General features: G+C 38.3%; 2 protein-coding genes across 3 annotated transcripts in view; both read right to left on the reverse strand.

The window, feature by feature from the left end:
- Positions 1 to 5,684, reverse strand: part of LOC144662561 (serine/threonine-protein phosphatase 2A regulatory subunit B'' subunit beta-like) — a 32,169-nt gene extending 26,485 nt beyond the window's left edge. Inside the window, exons 1-5 of the mRNA XM_078523402.1 lie at positions 5,529 to 5,684; positions 4,741 to 5,367; positions 2,270 to 2,373; positions 1,385 to 1,490; positions 814 to 888 (exon numbers count right to left, since the gene is read on the reverse strand). Of these exons, the coding sequence (XP_078379528.1) occupies positions 814 to 888; positions 1,385 to 1,490; positions 2,270 to 2,373; positions 4,741 to 5,268 (813 nt within the window). The 5' untranslated portion in view covers positions 5,269 to 5,367; positions 5,529 to 5,684. The remainder of the gene's footprint in view (positions 1 to 813; positions 889 to 1,384; positions 1,491 to 2,269; positions 2,374 to 4,740; positions 5,368 to 5,528) is intronic.
- Positions 5,685 to 7,626: 1,942 nt separating this feature from the next.
- Positions 7,627 to 10,711, reverse strand: LOC144662598 (uncharacterized). Of its 2 annotated transcripts, XM_078523442.1 has the most exons (2): positions 9,663 to 10,711; positions 7,627 to 8,927 (listed from the first exon to the last, which is right to left on the reverse strand). In XM_078523442.1, exons 1-2 carry the CDS (start codon positions 10,600 to 10,602, stop codon positions 8,863 to 8,865), a joined length of 1,005 nt encoding a protein of 334 aa, XP_078379568.1. In that variant the 5' UTR covers positions 10,603 to 10,711; the 3' UTR covers positions 7,627 to 8,862. The 2 variants fall into 2 exon arrangements, with proteins under 2 accessions (XP_078379568.1, XP_078379567.1); XM_078523441.1 differs by having other exon boundaries at positions 7,627 to 10,711.
- Positions 10,712 to 10,925: the final 214 nt, after the last annotated feature.

A 10,925-nucleotide genomic window follows, 5' to 3' on the forward strand; every position in this document is an offset into this window, starting at 1 on the left:
TTAAGTTTTCTGGGATTAAACGTCTTTTTTTGCAACTCGTTTCGCGAGGGGGGTAAGAAAGGCGTCTTGCGTTCCGCGCACACATGTACAATAGGAGTTATGGACACAAACCGTGACAAGGAGCGAGGCGAGCCTGGGCGAGCCGAGCGAGTTGTCACGGTTTGTGCCATAACTCCTATTGTACATGTGTGTTGGGCAAGGACCCAGGTGAGTTATCTCACACTGTCCAAGGTATGCAAAATTTAAGGACAGGCTGGAATTCCATTTTTTGGCTGGGGGTTGGGGACAGTTAGTTACAGTATGCAGTCAACTCTAGATCTTAACGGACACCTTTATTAGAGGTGTAAGATGGACACCTGGGCCCGGTTGTTCAAAGCACGATTAAGCTAATCCAGGATTAGCGTGAAATTTGATTTCAATTTTATATAATTTTGTTGAGGTTTTCTGTTAATATTTTCTGTCCCACAGTTTTGACATGGACCAATCTCAAACTTAACAAAATATTAGCTTTGGGAAACCCTTTAAAACAAGAGAAATTAAAATCTTGATTATCTTTTAATCCTGGGTTAGCGTTAATCGTCTTTCGAACAACCCGGCCCTGGTGTTGGCCCAGTCCCTACTGTTCCTTAGTCCATTTACTGTCAGTAACTAAACACCCTATAAGATGGACACCTCTCTAAGACGAACAGTAAGAGCCGGTCCTGACAGTGTCCAGTTTAGAGAGAGTTGACTGTAGAAAATTCACTAGCCTGACAAAAAAAATTGGCCTTGAGCAATAAGAAGTGAGATATTTATTACTGACACTCTACTTACTGTGTGGATGTATCTAGAATGAAAATCAGGAGCATCTCGTAGAAATTCTAATCCTGGATGTGTTTCCACAATGTCCTTAAAATACAACAAAGATGATTTACTACAATAACCGTAACGGGTACATGTTTGTTTTGAAAATTGTAAAGGCAGCACTTACACAAACCAGGAGGAATTGAATGGACTATCAGCCTTAAAAAATTTTGGAAAAGCTGTGAGGTACAGTAATATTTAAGCCCAGAATACTAATTAAAAATACACCACGATATGTCCAATGTAAATCCATGAGCCATCCACAAAGCAGATACATGCAAGTAGGCTTACATGTAGAACTTTTGACAATGTTAAAACTTATGACACAATTCTCAACAACTGACACAACTTACATGGAAGGTTTTTATACTGAATGGTATAATTCATAATGAATTTATGATTATTCAAGTAAAGGTTTAAGATCTGCATGTAAAGGGAAAATGTGGGAAAAAACCTGGAACAAGCCTAACTGAATCATAGCCTCAGAAACCTATTTGCTAATTACAATGTAGTAGTAACCGTTTTCTTAACAAGTACTTACCTGCAAGAGTGGAATAAAGTCTTCTGACTCCAGATGATTAGGAGAGTGTTTTGCGCTTAAAAGTTGAACAAATTTTGATGCATCGTCATGGCATTTAGACGTTAAGCTGCAACAAGCAAAGAAGTAAATATTAGAACAATTAAACAAATGAATTATCAGAGTGTCACCTCCATGATTAGTCCTTAAACCTCTCCCAACCATGTGCCAATCCATACACGTCTTTTTGTTGTAAACTCCCTACAATAGCTAGTTGAAGGTAATTCTGATTCAGTGACTTACTGTTGAGAAACTTCAATATTTTTAATTTGCTATAATTGAAATTTTACAACAGTGGCCCACTGTCTACAGTTAATTCTTACCAGAGTGGTCACTGTAGATGAGAGGTTCAGTTGCAATAAATTAGGTAAAATTGGTAAAGTATGTGTCCGAGCCAAGTGGCCCATACAGCCGGAGCTTATCTCGGTTTCCGTAGCTTTAAGCGACTGAGAGTATTGCTACCCCGCTGGATGGGATGTCAGTCCTCGCGGGATTACCCCCAGCAGAAAATTCGCTGGTACCCATTTATACACCTGGGTGGAGAGAGGCACCGTGAGAGTAAAGTGTCTTGCCCAAGAACACAACGCAGTGCCCCGGCCAGGACTCGAACCCGGGCCGTTCGACTCGGAGTCAAGCACGCTAACCATTAGGCCATCGCACCTCCCAGTTGCAATTAACTGGGGTTAATATTGTTATTTATTTACTTATTATTTATAAGTGTCATGAATGGGTGTTGGAAGATTTCCACTGGAATGGTTTTTAAAAACAATCTTTGTTTACAAGACCATCTGTGAATTTATGAACACATTTAAGATTTAACCATCAATTACTGAATAAAATAAAAGTTACCTTTTCCACATGACATTAAACATAGGCAAAGTGACATATCCATGTTTATGACCTCCTGCCGTAGAAAACAAAGGTTCTCGCCAGTAGAAGGGTAAACCACAGGCCTGAAAGATAAGGTGACAAAGATCTGTCTTGATTCTTGTCAGAGAAGTCACCTTTAGTTAGTTAATGAATCTTACTACCAGCCAAAAATTAAACCTCTGTCTGCAATCTCAATTCATTCCTTGCAAGTTGGATATTAATTTTGACCCCCAAAATTTCATTTTTGGTGGACAAAAACTCATACTTATTATTCAAGTCATCTGATGAGTCCCTAACAATGAAGACAAACAATTTATTTTCTTTGCATGTCTGTTACATATTAAGAAATGCATGAAGAGGGATATGTGAGTTAGCTGCTACAGACAGCTCACCGATATCACTAGAAAACTGTTGACTGTCTGCCAACCCTGGTGAAAAATATTATAAGATCTTAAAAGGGAAGGATCTGCCAGATCTCAGGCCGGACAATTTTCATCTCAAGTACAATATGTTTTAGCAAGGCCAGGTAACTATTAGTGGATTTCCATTAAATGCCAATACCTTCATTGGATTTTCAAGAAGCACTAAATCTTGGCGAGACTGACCCTTTAATGAAATTATCATCTCACATGGGAAACGTTTGACATGATATCATATAACCTTGTTTACACAGCCCTCTAGCAAAATACTGAACAATTAATTCAAAGCATACAGTCACATTGTATAACCAAACTTTTGATTAATAAAAAGGAAATTGATACAATGTACTGTAACCTGCAAACCATTCAACGTGTAACACAATATTTAAACAGATGTTGATTTTTTAGTAAAAGAATGTTATGGAAGTTACCAAAAGTGACATAATTATAACGATCTCAACAATATTGTTAACAACAACAAAACTTAATCAATTCAACAACAAAAGAAAATTGTTGAAATAATTTTGAACAAAGGTCTGCTCATCTCCTTGACGGTCTTTAATTAAATAAGTAGATGTAAAATGGGTAATAAAAACAAATTAAAAATAAAAATTAAGAAATATTTAAAATGATACAACCAGTATGGCCTTGTGACAATTATTATTTATTTCACCTGCTCCATATTATTAATCAATTGTGTTCACGTCAAACTAGAAAGTTCTTAACACATCAAAATGTTCACCGTTAGCTTAACATTTGCTTAACTTTTGAGTCGTTTGAACGGAAAACCATCAAAGAATCTCAAACAATAACTTTAAAGACAACATTATTTCCCTGTTTGCTAAGCCCTTATAAGTTATTGATTCCCAGGAAACAGTTTACTTTATTAAATATTCAAGACAAAAATTCGAATTCATGCAACAAGACATGGAACATAAATATAGATTTTTTATATAAAAGATTAGCAAGATAACGAAGGTCTCTATTTTTTCCTTTTAAGATTAACTTCTTCATGAATAAAAAAATTTACTTTATTCTACATAGTTTGAACCTTAGCTGAGCGGAGATGAAAAGACTGGTTCAACTCGGTGAATATGTAAATTATCATGATGGTTTTCAAATTGAATAATACGTTACGTTTTTAACTGAAACGTTTCCCTTCGTCTGACTTCTCAAATATAAGTCTTATAGTAATTTACTTTTTATCATGTTGATCTTGAAATACTGCCAAAAGAAATATAGGCTTTCCTTTAACAATAAAGCTCATCCAAATGTTGAAAATGCGACTACTGCGCCAAAAAGAATACAAAAGGAATCAACCAGTTTCGAAACAAAAAGACGCAAACTGATTTCATAAAACACTGCAAAATTTAGAAAACAACCTGATATATTGAAGATATTCTGATGACAGATTTTAAGGACATAAGTAATTCCGAAATGACATATTGCCTGATTGATATATTCAAGAGCTTATCGGTTAGCTTGTCTCTCGCTTCTAGACGTATGGACAAACAAATTTACACGACGGTATTAAAAAGATGGAATGTTTTTTTAATCCCAGCCTATTTCCGCCAGTCTTTAAAGATGTATCCTCTTGCCAACTTATGTGGGAAAATTGTCTTTCATTGGTTTTGAGTTTCATTGAAAACTCATAGAATCACAATGGACGTGACTCGATGATCGACACGACAACATAAACGTGATATAGCCACTTGATATACACGCTCTTTGAATATTCTACTATGTTTATATGCCTGCCTCCTCTCAAGTTGAATGAAACTTGAAACAACAGTAAAACATTGTTAAAAATAAAACGTCTGTCTAATATAGAAAATCAATAAAATATTTAAACGGCATAGAGCCCATTTCGTGTTATTTTGAGAGGTCACGAAGATCCCGCTCGGTGGTTTAGTAAACACCGTTTCGATCATGAGTTCTAAAAACGTCACGCTATAAAACTGGGTATCAAGTTTTCCCTGAGATAAAAAAAGTTACATTGTATATAAACATCGACATTGAAAAGTACCATACCTTTGCTACAGCTCCAAACTCCTCTTTGGGTATACCACGTTCGTAAAGATTAAAAATTTTAGCGACCCTCTCCAATGTGACTTCACACTTGGAAGAATCTTCAGGCTTTCCGAGCGGGAAGTAAAACGGAGCCACATTTGCAGCACAACCGGCGAAAATCCTCACATTATTCAAAACCAAATGTTTATCCTTCATCGGATACTTCGTCCCTTCATTGTTCTCTAATCGAGGCGATCGCGGAGGCGATTTTGAGCCAGGTCTTCGCGAAGATCTTTCTCGTGGACTTCGCGGCGACCGCAGTAGTTGAGACGGAGAGCTGGTTGGCGGAGCAGGCGGTGAAATTGGCCTTGAAGTACCGCCTATTGAATTGGGAGACCCAGAATGTGACAATTGCCTTGGCGACAGAGGGCGGCCCTGGATTAGCTTGTTCAAATCATTCCTGAGAACTCGTTGGGTTTCGGGCATGGACAACCAGCGAAGAAACAATTCGTCCACTTTCACTTTCAGAATCGGCGACAGATGTGCCATGAATCTTGAAACAGTAGATCAACTGTCCACGTTTCGAGGTGACAATCCTTTTATCTATGAATGTGTATCACTTCCTTCCATTGTGATTGAGTAGCCAAACTATGAAACAATAAATAAATTAAGGTACTGTTATAAACCGGCAATTTATATGCACGTTAAGACCCGTAGCCACAAGACTTTGTAGTTTTCCGTTGTTGATCTCGTTAATACAAGCCTGTACTTGAAGTAAGCTTACACAAGACAATTCAAATCGTCGTTACCAACATTCAGACGCTTTGAGACCAGCCCTTTGTTGAAATCATAACATGGCAAACCGGGAGAGCAAAGACAAAGACCTACTAAATCAACTTTACACTATATTTCGATCTTTTTGTCGAGGAAAAAATCGAAAATCGAATACGGCGCGGTCGAGAATGAGCAAACACAACAATGACCAGCGGTCGATGTGCATAAATTAGCAGAGTAGTTTCCAGTCTCTTGAACGCGAGGAACAAAAACCACCCCACACGGTACCCCCGGGTCGGTACTTCACAAGCAGATCATGAAGGGGTATTTGTATATCTCCTTGTTTTCGTTGCCTTCTCTCAATTCGTACCTCCTCTTAGCTCTTTGGGTATGACATTGCTTGTTTAGGCCACAAAAGCTGATGCCAAATCTTCTTGTTAATTTGAATCTTGGCTGGTATTTTCTGCTTGTAAGCTCCCAGTCATAAAAGGGGCTGGGCAATGGTGAATTTGACTAATATCTTTTCTGCAAGCCCCAGACCTTCTTAGCCTTGCAAAAAAATCAAAACTTTGTGACCTTGCCCTGAAAAATTCAATTTATTTATGGGACCCCTTCGTTGCAATGATGCATAGGAGAAGGGCCTAGGGGAAGAACTCTGCATCAAGAGATCGTGTTTCTAGTCTGGCAGTGGTCCTCATGGTGTCGTTCCAAGAAAAAGCACTTTACCTACTAGCTTTTCATTTAGCTAGGGGAGTAGTAATACTTAATAATTTAGGCATCTCTAATCCCTTAGATCGGAAATGCAGAGCGACACAAACAAACACAAACTTTTTTTGTTAAGGCAACAACATATCTAGCCCCATGCCAACCTGTGAAGGTAGCCAATTTTTTTTTTTACCTGTTCATTTCACACTGTATTTTTTGACTGTGTGAGACATCAGGCAAAAAAAAACTTTTTTTTTTCACAGTTTATATATTTTTTTTTTTGATAAGGTACCATGTACTACAAAATGCAAGACCAACAGCAATATTTATTGCTCAGAAAGTTGTTACAATAAAACAAAGGTTACATATCACATTGCTAGGTTAACTATTTAAAACTTTGCCAATTTGTAACATGTCTGGCAAATGTTCCTGTTATGTATTATGTTGCATACACATACTTAAACAACACAAACGAGAAACTAGCTACTTTGTACATGTCAATAAATAATAAACAACTTGAACACAAGTAACAGTTGCGAAAAGAAACAATTTATAATATTATATAATTACACTGAGAGTCCTGACTGTACATCAAACTACAAACTTCTAATAATTTCAGTCTTTCATTCAGATCTATAGATCTTTGTCAAGGCCTTCAAAAGGGGTTTTGGTGGCAGGCGATGTTGCGCCAAAATAGCTAAACATCTTGTTCCAAAGCACCAACAGCCAACAAAAACTAGCACTATAAGGATGTAAATTTCTGACAGCAACAAGGTGTGTTGGAAATGAGCCACAAAATCACATCAGAAACCCCCTTGGAAGGCCTCTTTGTTGCTATAGTATCCAGGGGGGGACTCCCAAATGAAAGGGGCAGGGATGCTCTTTGTCTCACTTAGGGATCGATGTAAATAATTATTATTACAGATTTCGGTCTCAATTAAGGAGTTAAAGGGACTATGTCACGGATTTTACCAGATTTTTGAACCGCCAAAATTTATATTTGTGTCACATGAAACCTAAAAATAATGGTCCATTTTTATTAACAATGGCTATATTAGAGCACTGAAGCAGTTAACAAGTATCTTTGGCTGCAGATGGCACGGATGGAAACGGATTGCAATTTGAAAACGCTAGACAAACGTTTTCAAATTGTTTCCGTGCGTCTTCACAAAATCAATATTTATAGCCATAGCTTGATTTGTAATCGCAAATTAAGGTTATATCTTCCTTTAAATGTTCAAAGATAATGTTTTTTATGACTAAAGTTGCCTACCACTTATTTCAGAACAGTTTTGACCAAAAGACCTTGAAATCCCCATGACATAGTCCCTTTAAGGACAGAAGGCCGATATTTTTAACCATCAAGGTCTCACTAAGGGTTGCATGTGAGGAAATACAAATACAAATAGTGCCATACTGTGTTGGTCATCTAGACCAATCATTCATAAAAATTGTTCTTTTAGGGGTTGAAAAAAGCTTGAGCCACACTTTGATTGATCTCCTTTAGGGGTATACAGTCGAAGCTCTCGTAAGCGGACACCCTCGGGACTCGAAAAAAGTGTCCGTAACTGGAGCTGGCCACTTACGAGAATGGTTCTCGTAAGCGGCCACTAGAGGCGAAGGGGATAGATCGGCCGCTTACAGGAGCTTGCCCAGCTAACAATAACCGGATGGATAGGGATGACGACAAACAAGCACTGAAATATGGTACTGTAATTAGTGCAAGGTCCTGTAAAAATCATTGTGACAAACGGGGACTGAAGTTGATTGAAAAAACCAAGATATAGCGGTTGTTAAAAGGATTTTCTCTGGGGTGTCCGCTTACGGGAGCTTAAAAACAAAGAAAAAGTCTAAGTCGTAATCTCTGAAAGTGTCCGCAGCCGCTTACGAGAAATAATTATGTGAAAATACAGAGTTTGTAAAGGAGTTAAAACGGGGTTTCAAACAAGGCGGCCGTAAGTAGAGCTGTCTGCTTACGAGAGTGTCCTTTAAGAGAGCTTCGACTGTATTTAAATTTTTGCCATGAGTATCCCTGTCCATTTCAAATGGGAGACCTTGCTCCCTGGTGATAGCATTTATAGATAACAAAACACCTCTGTAGAACAACAATAAATAAACATTTACATTATATACAATAATGTTATACTGAGTAGTTTACACGTTTGTAACAATAAAGAAAGCAAGTATGAAGTTATTAAATGGTTTAACCACTGTTTTCGTCAACAGATGTTTGGAACTCTTTGATTCATGAATGGCTGGTAAGGTGTTGGAGTGATAAACTATCTCTTGTCATATAAGGTTAATCAATCTTACAGTAATGGGGAACATGTTTGCCCTGAATTTTGATCAAGCTGAGAATTCAGATGTTTTACTTATGATCAATTCCCACCGGAATGAAGTTAAGAAAAACTAGAATTTCTTTTACCAGTTTGTTCATGCTCAGGTATAAACTCTTTAAAGGAAAACAAGGCCAAACATCACACATTAATTTATACGGGATGCTGGAATCAGAATTAATAACATAAACATAACTTATATATTCATTTGTATCCTAGTGCAGTCATGCCTAGTTCATGCTGGAAGAGAGAGCTCACAGATCAAGGTTTGGGGTGATTATGGCAGATGTCTTGTAACTGTTCTTTGCTTGGTTTGGAAATCCAAGAGTTACTCAAAGTAATCCAAGAAATCAAGCCAAGACATTGATACATCTGAACAGCACCGTCCATCTCCTGAAAATCACAATATTCTTCTCAGCAAACAAACTCCAACTTGTTGTTTTAGGATCAAGAGTTACATGTGTAAAAATTCTCCAGAGAAGGGGCTGTTCTAAAGTGTAAGGCTTATACATGTATTGACTATCACATCTTTGAGGCTGTCATAATGGTGCTTGCGATCATAGAAAACACCTTTGAAACACCTTTACATAGGTTAAAATGGCTAAATTCCAAAGGAAGAGAAGAGCGACACTTTCAGTAATTTGCCCCAGATGGCATTGCTTAGCACCAAGGTAAGACTTGCTTTGATCCATTAAAACATATAGCAAACTGTTGTAATTATAAAACACTACCACAAACAAAATCAAACAAAAACTGTAAACGTTTGAAAATGTGCAATCCAATTCTTGTGTAAAAACAATGTTTCAGTTTCATCTTGTGTTCCCCTTCATCAATGTTGTTAAAATGTATTGACTGTTTCCATGATGGATATAAATTAAATTGAGAAGTACAGGACATAGCTGACCCATCATTCCACAGATGTCAGCACACTTTTTTCATCAACAAACTTCAGTTTACATTTGCCATCCGGTGACACCTTGTCATTGTTGTTATTAAAAGGATTGCCGCAACGTAAACAGGGGCAAAGTTCACATGAACCTCCGTCACTGAAACATGGACAGCGCGTACTGATACATCTGGTGCTTTGAATCTTGGATGACGTCCCGCAAGAACACCGCTTTAACTTACCTTTCTTTTTATGCTTTCCAGGCGGAGTTATAACGACCACTTCTTTTTGCTGAATTTCTGGTTTAGCAGGGAAGTCAGGTTCAATAGTATCAACAACCTGAATTTCTTCATTGTCCTCTTCTTCTTCTTCTCTTGTGACTTCTTGAGAGAATTCCCCAGTTTTAAAATTCAATGAATCCATCTTCACCAAGACACCGTTTTCCATTTCTGAACTATAAGACATATTAGTTGCACTTGTATTAATCTTCACAGGTGTCTTCTTCTTTTTGCCATAATTGTAATAACTTCCTTTGAAAGGCTTTTTCTTTCTTTTCTTCACTGTTTGATTTTCGTTTCGTGTTGGCGAGGCCAAGAGTTTTGCAACTTTTTTGGGAGGCAGAATTTTCATTTCCGGCGGAAGTTTTGTTCCCGTGACACGTGACTCGGCCGCCATGTTCAAATTCCCGCCCGAAAGGGAAGTTTTGGAATTTGATTCCGAGTAATTTGCCGGTACCTGTTGTGGCTGGTGACTTGAAAAGTGTGCAAGTGAGATCGGACTTGTCACGGCCTCTTGAATAATCGCCAAAGTCTTGTTGTACTCGCCGTTTTGTGTCGAGAGCCTTTGAACGCTTGCCGCTTTTTGCGCGATGTATTCACAAAGCTTTTGATAACAAGCCAGCACAATTCGAGCTTGTTTATCCTCGGTCAGCTTTTCCAAATTTGTGCACCATCGGCACCCAGGTGTCAAGGCCCGCTTCCTTCGAAGGCATCCCTTGCAGACGTGGTGTTCGCAGCTGTGTGATCCGTACGGATCGATCAACAGACCGCGGCAAACTCGACAAGAAAGGGCTTGGCGAAGCTTTGGCAGCAAATGGAACAGTTGATCCCAAACAGCTTGATTGTCGGTTTCGAGCGACAACATGCATTTGCACGCTTCGACATAAAGCGTTGTAGCGTTCATTGCGTAGTTCTAAACGCGTCTTTTTGCTACTTGGACGATTGTAAAACGTATCAAAATTGCTAATTTGTAAATTTCCAGTTATTTCACTCGATTGTGTTTAATTTCTTATATGAGCCCTCGTTTGTTTGGTCAGTGGCGACTGCTTCGACTGAGCATGCCTTCATGCATGTTCGGCTGCACGTGCGACGTGGGGAAATACATTCCTGAGGGAGGGGTGACTCGCTATGTCCTATAATTTGTAATTTTTGTATTAAGTTTTTCCCATAAATAAAGAAACCCCTTAGTTTGTCGAAAAAATTGTCATTAGAGACAAGGGAGTCATT

The sequence above is a fragment of the Oculina patagonica genome, chromosome 8, assembly GCF_052425735.1.
Source record: "Oculina patagonica isolate OP01 chromosome 8, crgOcupat, whole genome shotgun sequence".
In the NCBI taxonomy this organism is placed as follows: domain Eukaryota; kingdom Metazoa; phylum Cnidaria; class Anthozoa; order Scleractinia; family Oculinidae; genus Oculina; species Oculina patagonica.